The sequence below is a fragment of the Capra hircus genome, chromosome 10 (assembly GCF_001704415.2).
Source record: "Capra hircus breed San Clemente chromosome 10, ASM170441v1, whole genome shotgun sequence".
In the NCBI taxonomy this organism is placed as follows: Eukaryota; Metazoa; Chordata; class Mammalia; order Artiodactyla; family Bovidae; genus Capra; species Capra hircus.
This window is the reverse complement of record NC_030817.1, coordinates 26,938,017-26,956,671: the sequence shown is the minus strand read 5'-3', so window position 1 is coordinate 26,956,671 and position 18,655 is coordinate 26,938,017. Positions and strand designations below refer to the sequence as shown.

Below are 18,655 nucleotides of genomic sequence, written 5' to 3'. Positions count from 1 at the left end.
TGCCTTTTCTAAAACCGGCTTGAACATCAGGAAGTTCATGGTTCACGTATTGCTGAAGCCTGGCTTGGAGAATTTTGAGCATTACTTTACTAGCATGTGAGATTGGTGCAATTGTGCGGTAGTTTGAGCATTCTTTGGCATTGCCTTTCTTTGGGATTGGAATGGAAACTGACCTTTTCCAGTCCTGTGGCCATTGCTGAGTTTTCCAAATTTGCTGGCATATTGAGTGCAGCACTTTGACAGCATCATCTTTCAGGATTTGAAACAGCTCAACTGGAATTCCATCACCTCCACTAGCTTTGTTTGTAGTGATGCTTTCTAAGGCCCACTTGACTTTACATTCCAGGATGTCTGGCTCCAGATTAGTGATCACACCATCATGATTATCTGGGTCGTGAAGATCTTTTTTGTACAGTTCTTCTGTGTATTCTTGCCACCTCTTCTTAATATCTTCTGCTTCTGTTACGTCCATACCATTTTTGTCCTTTATCGAGCCCATCTTTGCATGAAATGTTCCCTTGGTATCTCTAATTTCAGAAACAGCAAATCAAGCCCTCATTTGCTGATTTTCTGTGGTATAAAGCTTGCCACCAATGTGAAGTCACTGAACACATTGGGGAAAGATGCACAGTAGTATATCATTGTATATTATTTCTATCTTACAGATACTATAAGCATAGCCCCAGGAGTGTGGATAAGTAAAATGCAAAGAAATAGTTGAGTACTAATGAGTTTTGAATATTTGTTACCCGTTTTAATATAATTTATGTAATTGTGCATTTATATAATTTAATTTTTAATGCTGTGTTAAACAACTGACTTATGAAACTGCTGAAAATTTAATGATCAGCTCTCTCAAGCTGGTATAAGCACATCACTGACTGAGTTGATTATGTCTTTGCCACTTAACCTTTCTGGTTTTAAATAGCCTTATTAGGATATATTCACATACCATACGGTGTACCCATTTGACTCTGCAACTGAATGGTTTTTAGTATAGTCACAAAATTTTGCAACCATCATTACAATGAAATTTAGAACATTTTCAGCATCCCCTAAATAAACCCAGGGAGCCCTTTAGTAGTTCCTCGCCATTTCCCGCAACCTCCCAACCCTGCCAACCATGCCTTCCCCCAACTCATAGCTCTGCTGCTGCTGCTAAGTCACTTCAGTCACGTCCGACTCTGTGTGACCCCATAGACCGCAGCCCACCAGGCTCCCCTGTCCCTGGGATTCTCCAGGCAAGAACACTGGAGTGGGTTGCCATTTCCTTCTCCAATGCATGAAAGTGAAAAGTGAAAGTGAAGTCGCTCAGTTGTGTCCAACCCTCAGTGACCGCATGGACTGCAGCCTACCAGGCTCCTCCGTCCATGGGAGTTTCCAGGCAAGAGTACTGGAGTGGGGTGCCATTGCCTTCTCCAACTCATGGCCCTAGGCAACCACTAATCTACTTTCTGTCCCTGTAGATTTGCCAATTCTGGAAATTTCGCATGAATGGAATCATACAAATACCTGGCCTTTTGTGACTGGCTTTCTATATTTTATTTTGCTGACAAAGCAAGGGAATTTTCAGGGGGAAGTTTGCCTGGGTGGGGAGCAGCAGAGTAAGGAGCCCAGAACTGCTCTGTGACTGCCTTCTTTAAATTAGCTTAACGTCCAAAGTTCACCCATAATATGTTGCAGCATTTATTGAGACTTCATTTCTTTTTCACTTTTTGATATACTTTATTTTTAGGAACAGTTTTAGATATACAGGAACATTGGGAAGGTAGTACAATAAGTTCCTGTATACCGGACTCCCTGTTTTCCCTATTGTTAATATCTTAGTACAGTACACTAGTTACAGTTAATGAGTCAATATTGTTATATGATAATAAAGGCAGTACTCTATTCGCCTTTTCTTAGTTTTCCCCCAGTGCCCTTTTTCTCTTCAGGATCCTGTCAGAATACATTACATCTAGTCGTCATATCTCCTTGAGCTCCTCTTGACTATGATGATTTCTCAGACCTTTGTTTTGTTTTGTTTTTGATAACTTGATAGCTTTGAGGATTACTGTTCAGGTATTTCGCTGGATGCCTCTCTACTGGAATTTGTGTTATGCTTCTTCTCAGACTGTCAGCTCGACAGCACTGTTGATGTTGACCTTGATCTCCTGTCTGAGGAAGTATTTGTGAGTTTTCTCCACTGTGAAGTTGCTCTCTGTTTCCCCCATCCCATACTCTCCTCTCTGGAGGGAAATCACCAGACACAGCCCGCACTCAGGAGAGCTATGCTCACTCTCTTTGAGGGCAGGTTGGCTACATAAATTATTTGGAATTCTGCACAGGAGATTTGCCTATTTTTCTCCATTTATTTACTTATCCAACTGTTTATGTCACTGTAGACTCAATGCCACTGTATTTTATTGCTCTAATTAGAAAAAATCCCATTCATGGGCAGTTCCTTACTCTGGCACTTCAGGATGCTCCAGGCTCGTCTTCTGTACTTCCTACTGTAGTCCTGGGATCAGTCATTCCTCCAAGGAGCCCTGGTTCCTTTTATTGGAGAATGGTATTGGAAACCAAGGTCTGGGTGCTGCGTACACTCACTGCCGCTGATTGTTACTTTTTTGAAACTTAGTTGTTTTTGTAGAAGTTAAATTAGGTAATATTCCTAAGTTAGGCTAATGGTTCCGTATTTCTATAATGTTAGGTTTGTTATTAGTCTGATTTCTTGTTGCTTGTTAATAATCCTGCTTATTTGACCTTCACCCATCACTTTCATACATTGGAGAAGGAAATGGCAACCCACTCCGGTGTTCTTGCCTGGAGAATCCCAGGGACGGGGGAGCCTGGTGGGCTGCTGTCCATGGAGTCGCACAGAGTCGGACATGACTGAAGTGACTTAGCAGCTTAGCAGCATCTTCTTGTTTTTTCCTCCCTCCTTTATTTTTCTTACTTCCTTTTGTTTTTTAATCTTTTGTCTTGCCTTATTGACTTTTCATTATCTTTTAAAAAGTTCTTCATTTCCCCCCATGCTTTGCTCTATTTCCTATTTCTGTTTTTTAACTGCTAAGTCTTTATTACTAGTGTTAACTATTTTCTCTATTCTAGTATGTGAAAATAACCATGCAACTAGAGGAGTAAACAATTTAATCAAAACAAATTTCCACTGTATAAATGATTTCCTATAATTCAGTTTATATAGTTTAAATAATAGGTCAAAAATGTGAAGTACTTCATGATTATTTATGCAGACCAAATACCAAAGTCATACTTGAATAAGGGAATTATCTTTTGAGACAATCTTGTTAATACTTTTATTCACTATGCATTCCTTCTTATCCAATGAAAATATTTTAAAGTATCCAGTTAAGGTGATACAATTATTTTATGTATCTCTTGACATTTATATTTTTTCCAATAAAAGATAAAATAACTCATAGGAATCCTTTCTTTATTGAAACCCCACTCCTACCTTTTTATTGATTCTTTTTATGTACTTACTGTCTTTAATTTTATTATTTGAATATAGATTAGTTTCACTTCTTCTCTCAGCTGACTTAAAGCACTCACTTGGAAACACATTTCCTAAAGCATGCATAGTTTGTTGTATTTGGTTGTTTTTCTCCTAACTGTAAGCTCTTTGAGGGGCAAATAATGTCTTAAGGCATCTAGCATCTACTCAGGAGTCTAGCATCTACTTGCTGAATGGAGGGATGAGATAGTCCCTATGAACAAAGTCTGAGCCTTACATATCATGCTTGTGACCTGCATTTGTTGACGCTCTATAAATATTTTTTAAATTGAGTTTAATGGAATTAATAAACATAAATTTCCTTGTCAATATTGTCACTGGACATAGCTAAAGACATCCCCAAATTATGCGTTCCTTTTATCTGTAACATATTGCAATCTTTTCTTTTGATTTTGCGAATTACTTACTTTATTATAGGCCTGGAGATGTTCTGCCCTTTAATTAATTTATAATATTTTAAATTTTGTGTAAATCAGCATTTTCCAAATTTATTTCACCATGGACAATTTCAGTACAACACAAAGACTGGCCCATAGAAAGCTCTCAGTAAATGTATTTGTTCCATGAATGAATGAATAAAATCTTGTGGATGTTTTGAACAGATCTTCTGTACAACATATACTCTTTGAGATTCTTTACTGTACAAGTGCAGAGACCAGTGTGTCAGGAGTGAATTCCGTTTGCTCTATATTCTTACACTCCTGGAGGAGTTTCTGCATTGTGTCACCAGAAAGAGGAAGGCTTTCCTTTTCCTTTCCGCCCTCCCTGACTACTTATGTCCTCATACATACAACATGCACAGTGACTTTTTTATTTGGGAAACCAAGGCTGTTCATGTACTCCTGCCAGGATTCAACCCAGCTCCATCTGACTCTAGATCTAAACTCTTAACTACTGCATAGTCTTGGAGCAAGGGTGAGTGTACAGAGATTGCATGATTGGTTGACTGGTTTGATTCATTTCAAGTTCATTTCAATACTTTTCTTGAGTATTACAGTAAATCACACCTGTAGCTGATTGATACCATGGTGTATTTTGCAGATGTGGATGTTGTTAATCCTGATGAAAAGTCGATCATGACCTATGTGGCGCAGTTTCTGCAGTATTCAAAGAAGGCACCTGGGTCTGGAGATGAAGCCCAGGTATGTCTTTATAAGTACAAACCAAGCTCATTTTTGTTGTACCCTACTAATGGTTTAATTTTTAGCATAGAGGCATAATTTGGACACAGACCTTAAGTGTACAGATCAGTGAGCTTTGACAAATGCATGTACCATCATACTTTAATCATGACGTAAAACATTTCTGTTACCCAGATGTTTCACTGTTCCTCTCTGTCCGTACTCCTCTACCCTAAGCAACCAGCACTCCAGTTTCTTCCATTGTAGATTAGTTTTTCTTAATTTTTTTTTAAAGTTAAAAGCAGTAATTTATTAAACTTTGCTGAATTACCTAAGACAACATTCAGATAGGTACTATATAGGACAACTTCTAGAAGGCCTTAAAAATATTTTAAAGATATCAGACTTTTATCTATTGTAATTTTCAGCAGCTTTATTGAGATACAGTTCATATACCATAAAATTAAATCATTTAAAATGTGCAGTTCAGTGGTTTTAGTATGTTTACAAAGTTGTGCACCATCATCACAGTCTAATTCTAGCATATTTCCAGTTTACCTGTTTTTTAGCTTCGTATAAATGGAATCATTGTGTTCCACTCTTAATCCTTGTTTATTGAGACACTCTCGAATTTCCATCAGATTTTTACAGTTTTCTCCTTTGACTTTCAGTTAGTTACACAAAGTATTGTGGGTGGAAATTTCATAAAAATCACTGAGCTGAAAGTAAACAACCTGCTTCTATATGGATAAATGAGTGCTGTGAACTTAGTAAAATGTTTTTCAATATTATTTTTAAATGTAAACTACTTCCTCAGACATGTAAGCATGCAGTCGTATTACTGCATTTTGTTTGACGAATTTAGGACCATGTTTTCCCAACTGTTATGTTTAAGGCACCAAGCCAGTTTGTTGCTGACTCTGGAAGAGAGACTCAAGCTGAGACTTGGGCTTATAATGCGCTTCATTTATTTCTGACCTGCTGAGGAGCTTCTTTTTTCTAATTAATTTTCTTATTAAAAACTAAAAAATTCAACTGTCCATGAAATCAGATGCAGAAATATACAGAAACTCTCTTCCTTAGTAGGAAGGAAAAAGTAAACGAAGTTTAAAAGAGAGTGGAAGTAAGATGTAATTTCTTTTGCTTTATCCTCCAGCAGTAAACTTTGCTTCTAAATGTGTGCATGCTTACCACCTAAATGAGAATCTAAATGTTGCTCATTTCCATAGGATAGCTTAACCAAAGCCTTTAATAGTGTTATTTGTAGCATCTTTAAATTGTTCAAGATGTTTTGATGTCATTTATTTAGTAGATGTAAACATTTCTTGAGTTACCCATGTTTAGGTTTATTGGAAAGCAGAATTCTGAAATGCCTGTTATAAATAAATAATTTAGAATAACATTCTCTAAAATTGAAGAATGATGGAAGTGAATAAGCCAAAAGCTAAGAGCTTGATTGCCCTGTTTTTTTAGCGCTTTATGTTCAGATTCTAGTTTCAATCCATTTTAAAATTTAAGGTGCCACACAGCAAGCAAAGTCCTTCTTTGACACAGTGAGTCACTGGTGTATAGTGATTACGCTATATCACTGATGTTTGAAGTTGTTAATTTTGTTGTTAAAAAAATCACAAAGTATTTAGGATAGACTTTTAAATGTGTGTGTATGGGTGTGTGTGAATTACAGGGAAAGGTGAAAGATGCTATGGTCTGGTTAGCTCTACAAGAGAAGAAGGTACAGGAAATGCTAACGGATTCAGAAAATGAGACCTACTGTAAAACGTATGAAGTAAGTATGACTTTAAACAGCAGTTTTTTTGTGGTTTACTCTTGGGGAAGAGTAGGATGTTTTTAGAAAAAATATGTTTCAGAGCTAATTTATTTAAATACCGAATTAACTCCGAAGTTTTAATACTGAGTTCTAGGGACAGAGCCTCTGGAAAATCTCATTAAAGTGCAGGTTCTGAATCAGTAGTTCTGGGATGGGGCCTCAGACTCTGCATTTCTCACAGGCTCCCAGATGGTGCTGATTCTACTGATCCTTAGAGAACTTTGAATAGTAAGGTTTTAGTGTGGAAATTGGCAAACTGGTCTCTTGACCCCACCACCTGTTTTTACGAATACACTGTTATTGAATATATTATATTATAATATACATTGTATACGAGCCATGCCCACTGAAGTATTGTTTGTGACCTCATTCTCATCACATTGTTGAATAGTAACAGCAGAGACCATACGGCCCAAGACACAAAGCCCAAGATGTTTGCCATCTTGCCTCTTACACTACACGTTTTCCAATCCCTGGTTTAGAGCAGAAATACACTTTTCAGAAAGAATTTGAAGGAAAAAAAGATTAGGAAATCAGAAATGGAGCCATCCCAGAAGTACAGTGCAGAGTTTCAGCCAGCATGTCCTTTGGGGAGTAATAACAACTGATATTATCACCATTTATTGAGCATTTGCTACATATCAGGCACCTTGCTGACAAGCATTTTACATGTTATAACATCTTGCAGAGTATGGTATTGTTATTTCAGTTTTATAGATGAAGATAAGACATAGGAGGACCAAGGGATTTATCTAAAGTTACATAGATACTGTAAGGTAGAGGTGGGATTTGAATGAAGTTTAGCTTTAAAGCTAGATGCTCTCTTGGCGTCCTGATGCTTCTCCAGGGTAAGCAGTTATTCCCTGTGCCATCTAGAAAGAGACTGAACAGGAGCCAACGTGAAGGCCCACAGGTCTGCTTCTCAGAACCCAGTCTATGCAGACTGTGCTCCCCACCTGGTCCCCATCCTAAAAAGGACACTCCCATGGGTCTACCCAGCATGAGCACCTCTAGGTCTTTATCCCCACATTGGTTAAGGGACGGAGTTGGATGAATCCAGTCCAGCCTTTCTGTGGATTGAGTGACTTGCTGGTCCCCCTTTCTTTTTGGTCTGCAGCCACCACCAAAGGAAGGGATCTCATCTTCCTTCTGTCTGAACTGCGTGGGCTTCTTGTGCTTCTTGCCTCTGAGCTCTGGCCTTAGAATTTTTTCAACAAGGTGCTCAGTGTCCACAGAAAGTGTCTTGCTCTCTCTTTGGTTTACTAAAGTACCACAGATTCAAGCTCCCTAAATGAAAGACTATGTGAGGTTATTTTTAGGAAGAATTTGAAGAGAGTTTGAAGACAAAATTTAATTAGAAACATGGCCAAAATCGATGGGTAATCTTTTGAATAGTATTTATGCAGTTGAGGATTCAAACTCCAGTATTTCACACAAATACAAGCCAAGAAACATTTATTCATTAATTTTTTGAGGGCAAAGACAAAGTATTTTCTAAAGTCCATATAAAATGACTTGGGAAGAATTGACTGAAGCTCAGTAAATCATGGATACTTCAAAAACTGTTTATACTTGACTGCTGTCATTTAATTCTTATTACCACTCATTCTTATTTTGTTGTGAACACATATTTAGGGAGGAGAAACTTACATTTTTCCTGGGTTATTATGACTTGTCCTCTCGAGCTGAGTGGCCTTGCTGCCTTACTCCAGTAGAGGCAAAAGCTGTGACTTATGTCACTATAAGGGTGTCCAGATCATGAGGGTGCGCTGAAGAAAGAAAATGGATTGGTGAGAGGATCCTAGATTTAGGGAATTTTAATTTTTTCTAAGTAAAAAAATCAAATATAATCTGCAGCTATAGACCTTCAAATAGCAAATTACATTTTATAAACTAGTTAAACATTTCAGTCTTTACTCTTCTAATTGTAGAGCCTGCTGTCCTTTTTGGATTCATTCAACAAAGAAAAAGAACGCTTTCTGGATGTCCTGACAATAAAAAGGAATGTAGATGACCTGAATAAGGATCAGTTGCAGTTGAGAGAAGCCTGGGATGGTCTCAACTACCAGGTTACTGTGTTATGTTGATTAGAACGTTTTTGTGGGCCAGCTTGTTTGTTGGATCAGAGCTTTAGACTTCCATGGGGAATTCTGTAAAAGACAGGGTAGATGCTTCAACAGAAAGTTGTGAGAATATATTGCGAGTTGTACCATATTTTCTCCATGATCTCATTTGAGTAGTGGTTGATATAAATAGGAACTTATAACATTCTCTTGAGAGAAACTGCAGGCTTATCCAAAGTTTTTGTATCTGCCATCAGTGCTTGCAATCGGAATCCTTATTCTATCAATATTGACCTGCAGCCTCCTCTCTGCTTTGGGGTAGTACAATAGATGCTTCAAGTGGGTGGGGACAAACCCGGAGAGAAAGCGTAGTGATAAATGTGTGTATGTGTGTCTGGATATATCCGTATGATTTCAGTCACTTTAAAGTTATTGACTCATGTGTTATGGTATATATGGAAGAACATGTAGTCTGTAGTCATCTGATACAGCATTCTGTAAATATCAGTTAGGACAAGGTGGTTGGTAGTATTCAGATTGTCTATGCCTTGACTGTCATTTTGTCTAGACATTCATTCTATCAGTTTCTGAGAGAGGATTATTAAAATCTGTAGCAATCCTTCCTTTAATTTAGTCAAATTTTGTGTCATGTATTTTAAGACTTTGTTATTAAGTATGTACGTTTATGATTGTTATGTCTTCCCGAATCAACACTTTTACCACTATGAAATATTACTGTTTATCTCTGGTAAGACTATTTTTCTAGATGTCTACTTAATCTGATATCAATATGATCATTGCATTCTTCCTATGCTGACTGTATGGCACATCTTTTTCCTTCATTTATTTTCAACCTGTTTGAGTCTTTATATTTAAAGGGCAGAACAGATAGCATATAATTGGATCTTGCTTCATTATCCACTCTGACAACATCTCCTTTTTCACTCAAGTGTTTAGACAGTATTTAATGTAATTATTGATATGGTTCAGTGTAGGTTTATCATCTTATGCTTTTTTATGTTTGTGTACATGCTAAGTTGCTTCAGTCATATCCAATTCTTTGTGACCCCGTGAACTGGAGCTGGCCAGGCTCCCTGTCCATGCAATTCTCTAAGCAAGAATACTGGAGTGGGTTGCCATGCCCTTTTCCAGGGGATCTTCCTGACCCAGAGATTGAACTTGTGTCTCTTACATCTCCTGCATTGGCACGCAGGTTCTTTACCACTAACTAGTGCCACCTGGGAAGCCTTTTTTAAATGTTTATTCCCTCTGTTTTTTGGGAGGGCTTCCCTGGTGGCTCAGATGGTAAAGAATATGCCTGCAATGCAGGAGACCTGGGTTCAACCCCTCCTCCAAGATTCCCTGCAAGAGGGCATGGCAGCCCACTCCAGTATTCTTGCCTGGAGAATCCCAGACTGAGGAACCTGGTGGGCTACAGTCCATGAGGTCGCAAAGAGTTGGACATGACTGAGCGACTAAGTACACACACCTCTGTTTTCAAGTATCTCTAGTCTTTCTTTTCTTGCCTTGTTTTAGATTATGTTAATTTGTAACATATTAAATTCCATTTTAATTTAGCTATTGGCTTTTTAACTCTATCTCATATTGTATTTTTACTGTGATTACAATATACATTAAAAATTTTTGCCATCTACTTAAAAGTTGTAAAATTCTAAGTTGTACAACTTCTTACAACATGTAGATGTCTTGCAATCAAATCTCTCACTTTTTATGACTGGTTGCTTTATATATATGTATGACACACACATGTGTTTTAAAGTTCCCTATACCATGTTATAAATTTTTGTTCCAACCAGTCCTGTGTTTTAAGTAAATTAAGGGAAAAATCAGTTTTTCATATTTATATAACTATTTGCATTTCCATTATTCTTTGTTCTTTCCTAGAGATTTGAGTTTCTATCTGAACTCACTTCTTTTCAGCTTGAAAACTTCTTCTAGCTTATCTTATATTGCAGGTCTTCTTTTTTATTTTGGCTTCCCTGGGTCTTTGTTGCAGTGTACAAGCTCTTCATTGCAGCAAGCAGACTTCTCTCTAGTTGTAGTGCTTGGGGGCTTCCCTTGTTGTGGTGCAAAGGCTTAGTTGCTCAGTGGCATGTGGGATCTTAGTTCCTATCCAGGAATTGAACTCATGTCTCTTGCATTGGAAGGTGGATTCTTAACCACTGGGACCACCAGCAAAGTCCTGTCTTCATTCTTTCTAAACAGTTTTGTTGAGGTATTATTTATATGCCATAGAATCTGCTCATCTTAAATGGCTAATTGACTTTTAGTGAATTTACAGAGTTACAACAGAGATTATGCATCACAAATAGTCTTTGGCCCTGAAAAAGTTTGCCAATCCCTGCTCAAGACTCTTGACCACCAGGAGCGACAGCCTGTTTTCAGAATACATTTATCACGCCGTCTGTGAAATGTGTTAAACACTAGCTCAGTGGCTTAAAAAGAGCCACACTTTCTGAGTCTAATTTTGAAGGACCAGTGCAGCTCCAGAAATCTTCTCATAAAGTGACAGTGCTCCTTGCGTTATCAGCTTCTGTTCTGATCATAGCTCTGACAACTCTGATCCCTGTGAAGGGCAGGGACTCTGTTACAAATCCTCAACAAGACAGAAGAGGAAGAAGATGCTGTCTGTATAGTTCAGGCTGTTCCAGGCCACTGAGATCTGGCCTCATTTTGCTGCCTATGATTTGGAAAAATCACCCAAAATAATGAGAAAAATCATTAAAAGAATTATTTTACAAAAGTAAGTGCTACAAATTGATGGTAGCTTGAAAATCCAATTCTTAGGCAGAGTGCCACTCATTTTCTTGGTGTTACATAATGAAACTTGTTAATTTTAAAGTTATCATATGTATAATAGTCAATTCCATCCAGTTTCTGGTTCAGTTGGTTGAGGACACAGATATCTCAACATATCTTAATAAATGGTTTCATTTTAAGCCTGCTATAGGAAATAGCCGCATTGTGTTATTTTGACCTGACAAGATCTTACGTAAATTTTCATCCAAATTCAAAAGTAATTTCCAACACTGAGAAAGAAAGCATAGAACTAGTTTCCTATGTTAAGCGTGGAAGGAGAATGAAAGGTAAATATTGCCTTCTATCGTTCCTCTTCCTACTGCTGCACAGAGTACCACTCACAGTCAGAAAACTCACGTTTGTCTTCTTTCAGAACATATATGGAATTCAGCCTGGTGCTCTGCGACGACCTAGAGGGGTAGGAGGAGGGAGAGAAGTTCAAGAGGAAGGGGACATACATATTCCCGTGGCAGATTCATGTTGATGTATGGCAGAAGCCAACACAACATTGTAAAGCAATTATCCTCCACTTAAAAATAAATAAACAGGGAGAATGGCATTCTAACATGTATACTATCATGTAAGAATTGAATCGCCAGTCTATGTCTGACGCAGGATACAGCATGCTTGGGGCTGGTGCATGGGGATGACCCACAGAGATGTTATGGGGAGGGAGGTGGGAGGGGGGTTCATGTTTGGGAATGCCTGTAAGAATTAAAGATTTAAAAAAATAAAATAAAATACTGTCACAAAAAAAATAAATAAATTACACCTGCAAAAAAATAAAATAAAATAAATTAAAATAAAACACTTTAACAAGTTTAATAAAAATAAATAAATAAATAAACATACAGCTTTCTTTCAGTTGCGAAAAGAATGATAGCTGAGTTAGAGGTATCATTCTTAGCTTATCTTTTGCTCAGTTGTTTGCCAGTTTTCTGTGTTTTTGTTTATTTTTGGAGAAATGCTAATAATAATAAATTATATATTTATAATAAAAGTACATCCTAGCTTCTTTATATTAAAATTCATAATGATGGAAACCTCTTTTTCATTTTTTTTCCAACTGGAGCCTTCACGGCATATAATTAATGATTTAGGATTGTAAAGCTGTCTTTTGCTACATGCGTTTTGAGAAAATAAACTTGCAAGGCAATTAATAAAATACTGCATAGCATCACTTATATGCGGAATCTTTATTTAAAAAGTCAAACTTAGAAGTTCCCTGATGGCTTAATGGTTAGGATTCTGGGCTTGCATTGCTGTGGCCTGGGTTCAATTCCTGGAAACTGAGATCTTGCAAGTAGCATGACGAGGCCAAGAAAAGAAAATGAAAGTCATAGGAACAGAGAGTAGAAAAGTGGTTGTCCAGGACTGAGGTGGTAGGAAATAGAGAGAAGTTGGTTAAAGGGTACTTTCAGCTATAAGATGATTCAGGTCTGAAGAGATAATGTAAAACTTGGTGACTATAGTTGTTAACACTGTATTATATCACTGAAATTTGCTAAGGGAGTAAAACTTAAATGTTCTTGCCAATAGAGATAAATATGTGAAATGATGAATGTTAATTAACTAGATGGTGAGACTCCTTTTACAATGTAAATGTGTATCAGATCACCATGATGTACACTTTAAATATCTTAGTGTTGTCAGTTACACCTCAACAATGTTAAAACAAAAAAAAGCAAACCAAAATGCAGAAAATTCCATGCTTCCAGTTTATGAATAGTGCCATTTGACTGCCTTAAAAGAGCCTAGCTTTGTTCTCATTTTACATCTTTGTATTTGAGTTGTGGATTTAATGGGATTTTTTTTTTAATACTTGCCTTGCATATAGTGGGCAACCAATAAATGTTTTTCAATGAGTTAATTATGAATTAAAGAACCCTATTCTTAAAAAGTAACCTAATTTTTGCCTATTCTTACCTATAAAAGCGACTTAACTCTAAGAATAGTGACAATTTATTTAGTAGAACTGTGATAAAAGAGAGAGTAGAGATTTAAAACTTATGCTTTCATCATCAGTGTGGGGTCCTCCCCAGCCCTTTGCTCTGTTATACTGCTGACCACACTTTACTGTGGGCTTCCCTGGTGGCTCAAATGGTGAAGAATCTGCCTGCAATGCAGGAGACCCAGGTCTGATCCCTGGGTCAGGAAGATCCCCTGGAGGTGGGCATGGCTACCTCCTCCAGTGCTTGCCGGGAGAATTCATGGACAGAGGAGCCTGACAGGCTATAGTTCATGGCGCTGCAAAGAGTCAGACATGACTAAGCAGCATTCACTTCACTTCACTTCTTCACACTTCACTGTAACCATGTACTTACTTGTTTCCCACACTAGGTGGCTCTGGCAGGAGCTGTGGCTGTTGTTTATCTGGTTGATCCTCAGATGTGTGGACCGTTGTGCTAAACTTACTCTTGTCTTCATGATGCATGAATCTGGACAAGATCCTACTCCTATTTTTATTCACTTATTAAGGCTACGGTCCATGGGGTTGCAAAAAGTCAGAGATGACTGAGCAGCTGACACACACAAATTGTGTGTTTATTTGCTTTTATCCTCATACCCTCCTTCCATTCTTCTTTTTCCTTAGGCCACCATTGTGATGTGCCTAGCGTGTATCTTTTCGTTTATATGTTCTTCCAAAATGCAGTAATGTATTTATGTAACCATGTATTAAGTTGTATAAATTGGTATTATATGTTATTCTGCTTCTTACTTTCAGTTTTGAGCACACATATATTTAAGCCACCTCCCCGTTGCCATTCATGTACATCTATCTAATTGAGCTAATGTATGAATGTGTGAGTGAGTTTTGGTGGTTCCTCAGCAGGGAGAAAATTCAGGTAGAAGGGGCAGAAAAAGCAAAGACCTGAGAAGGTAATCGGGGCTTGGGGCAATAGGTGGTTGGCATGTGTATGACTCACATACATCAGGAGTGGTAGGAAGACTGAGGATGGAGGAGGCAGTGGGATTGAGGGGCGGGGGCTTTGGTGAAGGACAAATAATCAGGAGATGTGGTAGAGATGTCTAATATAAATAGACGATTGGGGCTAGTGAGGGAAATAACCTATACATCTGCTTGCTATCTGTAGATGTAATGCCAGAGAAGACAGGGGATTATAGGATTTCAAATGATCATTCAGTATAGTAGTCTATCCCCACTTTGTAACTATTTACAACTCACTTTGTAACTATTTAAAACTAACTTTTAACCCCCATGTTGTAACTATTTCTGATTCCCTTCTTGTAACTGATTATGGGTTGATCAAAACATTTGTTTTCATTCTTGCACCCTCTTCTGAAGCTTTTGAACAAATTATCTTCTCGATCAGCAGCTAGCCAATGATACTTAGAAATATATCTATTGATCAGTATTTTCTTGACTAACATATCAGAATTAAAGTGTTTAAAGGGTTGTTTTAAAAGAATTCTTTAGAGGATTAAGCATACTGTATGTGAACAAACTAGAAAAGTGTCTACTGAAGAACATCTTTTCTTTTTTTTTTTCAGATTAATGTGTGGCAAACAGGGTTGAATCGTGTCTTGCCCTCACCCCTTTATCAAATAGAAACTTGGCTCCAGGAGGTAGAGAAGCTTATGGATGAAGATTTGTCAGTCTCCCAGGATTACAATGAAGCCATGGCTCTAACACAAGAGAAAATTACTTTATTCCAGGTTGGCAAAGAAAAAAGAAACGGGGAAAAAAATCTATATTTTGTTAGAACTGTTCTTGAGGAAGACTTTTCTCCTAGAAGAAAGGGAAGGAAATATAGTGGGTATTTGAGGATGGTTTAGATGATTCCCCTGGAGATTTTGGGGACCCAAAATGATAGGTCCAGTAAATTCTAAAGCAACTGTAAAGTTGCCAAAAAGGAGAGGGGAGACTGTTTTAAAACATGGGAGACTGGGTTCTCACTAAAATGATATGAAACAATTTAATAGGTGAGATTTATAGCATTTGAGCCCACAATTGAATGGAAAATACATCTGAAAACAAAAGATTTTGATAATGCTTTTACCAGAGAAACTACAGTCTGCTTCTCTGTAAAATGTTCTAGTTTAAAACATCTATGATGGAAATATTTATTCACAACATTTTAGTTGAAAATGTAAGGGCTTTATGATTTCTTTTTAAAAAGATGCAATGCGTGCACAGAGCAAATGAGATTAACAAACCCTTGGTTACAGAGTTTGACGATAAGTGTGGCTCATGTCATACTAAATTTCTTTTCAGAGTCTGATGGATAAATTTGACTTCCATTTGAATACTCTCCTGGCATTTGAAAATAGAGATGAAAACCATTTGCCTTTGGTACCCCCTGAAAAATTGGAGGAAATGAAAAGACGGTTTGTACCACCATCCTTTCACAACTGCTGACATCTTCGTGTATGAACACTAACATGGTGCTGCAGGCAGCAGGAAATACAGATTTGTAGATAATTTTTGGCAATTAGTCTTTAGTTCTTGATAACACTTCCTTTGTGTTTTATGTAATAGTAATATAATACCATGCTAACATACTTCCTCTTTTATTTCCTGGGAGGATATGGTGGTAGAAAAAGTTCTGGAGTTAGAGGCAGAAACTGAGCTCTTTATCTTGGTTTTGGCCAAGTTATTATGTCATTCTGCACATTTTCTCATTTGTAAATATAGAGTACTGGTGATCACTCTGTTCATGTCTCACAAGGAATACTAGGTGGAATGGGAGGAAGTATATGAGAGCACTTAATAAACTCCAACAAACTATAAACTGAAGATTATTTAATTGGTGTTTGTCCACATCATCTTCTCTTTTCTCATTATTCAGAGAATGATATTAAGAAGGTATTAGCTTTAATAATGAAAGCTGTTAATATGTAAATGTGTAAAGTATAGTTGTATTCTTATATGGAAGTTTTCAAATTCAGTAAAATGTTTTAGAGATTAACATTTTATCATAGAATTTCTCAATAGGGGAATAATTTCTTCAGAACATAGTTTTGCTGGGTATTTTTATCTTAGAAATAGCTTGTTTATATCTCATCACAATGTTTGTTTTACTTTAAAAAAAAAAGAGGTGAGGATGCGTCTGAGTTCCATGTGATTAAAAGAAAATGTTAAAGCCCCAATATTTTTAAAAATGCCAAACAGATTTTTCACATTTGGCCAGTCATATTAAATTAAATTCTAAAACCTGCACTATCTTCCAGAATCAACAACATTTCGGGGGAAAAAGTCATTCCACGTCTAGAATTTCATTACTATGAGTGCTCAGTTCTTGGTTTGCTGGAGGAAGTGAAATCAAAATTGCTTGTTTGGAACATCAAATATGGGAACAAAGAATCTGTGGAATTACTACTGGAAGACTGGCATGTAAGCTACTTTATTTCTCTTCTCCATGATCCTGGGTTTGCATGTTTCCTAAGCACAATATCCCTTAACTTTTCAGGTTTTGAGATGAGTTTTCTTGGTAGCTTTCAGTAGCTTAAATATTACCTAGAGAAAAAGATTATAGGTAGTCAAATAACAGACATCGAGAAGTATAAGAAGGAGAAAATAACATTATTTAGCACAACAGAGGAAACTGAGTTAACGAGGCTAAGTTACAAAATAGTTAGAAAAAGTTTCAATGTTACTTCCTTTAAAAAAATTCGTATTTCCACCTACTGGGTATCTTGCTTAATATCTTTTCCCACTCTGATATATGGTTCTATTCAAAAATTAAATTTTTCTTAGAACATTTTAATCTTAGCCTTTCAAGTTTAAAAAATGGGCAAAACAATATATTCTGTCTTGGAGGTTTTTCTGGGGGAGGGGTTTAGCTCTTACAATTTATAGGAAAAACTTTTGCAAATGATTTAAATATATGTGTTTATGTGATAAATTAAAACTAAAGCATCCTAGCAATGTCATTTCTATAGTTAGGCCTTATTATCCTTCTTCCTGTATCTCTGTTTTTATTTTTTGACCATGTTGTGTGGCTTGCAGTGTCTTAGTTTTCCAACCGTGGATCCTGGGGCCACGGCAATGAAAGTGCCACATCCTAACCACTGGACCACCAGTGCATTCCCAGTTTCTCCATTTTTGGAATGAGGGCCAAAAAGAAAAATCCAAGAGTATAAACTTCAGTGGAAAAATTGGAAAAACATGATGAGGAAATATTTATTTACAGTTTATGATTTAAACACTGCACATTCCTGAATAGGAATCATCATCCTAAATTAGATTTTGAATATTTTAACTTCTCTTTCCTACTTTGATTTTTCGTTTTTCCATTCAAATAATCATACAGTTGGCACATAAGTGTATAATGAGTGAGTTTTTAATTGTCTGTTCTTCCATGGAAGACTTTGCTTGCTTAAGACACATAATAACTTGGGTAATGGTATTTCTCAAGGGTCTGTGATAGATGATAGATTGTATCTATTTATATCATGCTCAACATACTTAATAAAAATTATTCAATATTAATAAAGACATAAGAAGAACCGAGGTAGAACTGCGTCACTACATTGAGATAAACTTTGTCTGGTCTCGTACTTGTATATTGCTAATACTCGTGTGTATGTTTCTTTGACCTTAAAACTATCTTTCTTCATGAACTACTTACCCAAATATGTAGTATTAATTACTGTAAAGAAATTTTGGTGCCTAAGCGCTTCATCAATGTTTATGTCTCTGTCTGGATTTCTTGACACATTAAAAAAAATTGTCAATATGTTTTTTCATTTCCTCCCCCCTAGAAATTTATTGAAGAAAAAGAGTTCCTAGCTCAACTTGAAACTTCGTTTCAAAAATGTGAAGAAATTCATAACAACTTGGGTAAAGCTGTACTTTCTTTTTGATGGAATGACCATCACTTAAAAATAACATTTCATTTGTTTCACTTTGCTTATGTATCTTAATGCTTTAGGAATTGGTTTTACATATATGTATGTTTTGGAAAATTCTTGCATTTACTTTTAATACTGTTAGTATACATATTTATTTCACCACTGTCAATTAGTATGCAAATATTCTTCTTAGCAGTATTATTTTCTTAATGAAAAACTGTTTTTTAAAATTGCTGTCTTGTTTTGTTAACATTATAGCTGGAGAATATCCAAATATTAGTAAACAATATACGATGGTGAAATATCATTTTTCCATGTATCGAGAAAATATACTTAATGTGAAGTCCACTCTACAAAAAGTTCTGGCATGTTGGGCTACTTATGTGGAAAATCTTCATTTACTAAAGGCTTGTTTTGAGGAGACAAAGAAAGAACAGATGAAAGAGGTATTTTCAGTCTTACGGAATTCACTTAATTTTATTTTTTATTT

The 18,655-nt window shown here is 36.6% G+C and overlaps 1 protein-coding gene across 1 annotated transcript in view; it reads left to right on the top strand.

The window, feature by feature from the left end:
- SYNE2 (spectrin repeat containing nuclear envelope protein 2) overlaps nt 1–18,655 on the top strand; it is a 323,992-nt gene that overhangs the window by 90,032 nt on the left and 215,305 nt on the right. The window contains 8 exon segments of the mRNA XM_018054080.1: nt 4,559–4,659; nt 6,323–6,424; nt 8,398–8,535; nt 14,863–15,027; nt 15,587–15,699; nt 16,543–16,705; nt 18,076–18,154; nt 18,424–18,611. Of these exon segments, the coding sequence (XP_017909569.1) occupies nt 4,559–4,659; nt 6,323–6,424; nt 8,398–8,535; nt 14,863–15,027; nt 15,587–15,699; nt 16,543–16,705; nt 18,076–18,154; nt 18,424–18,611 (1,049 nt within the window).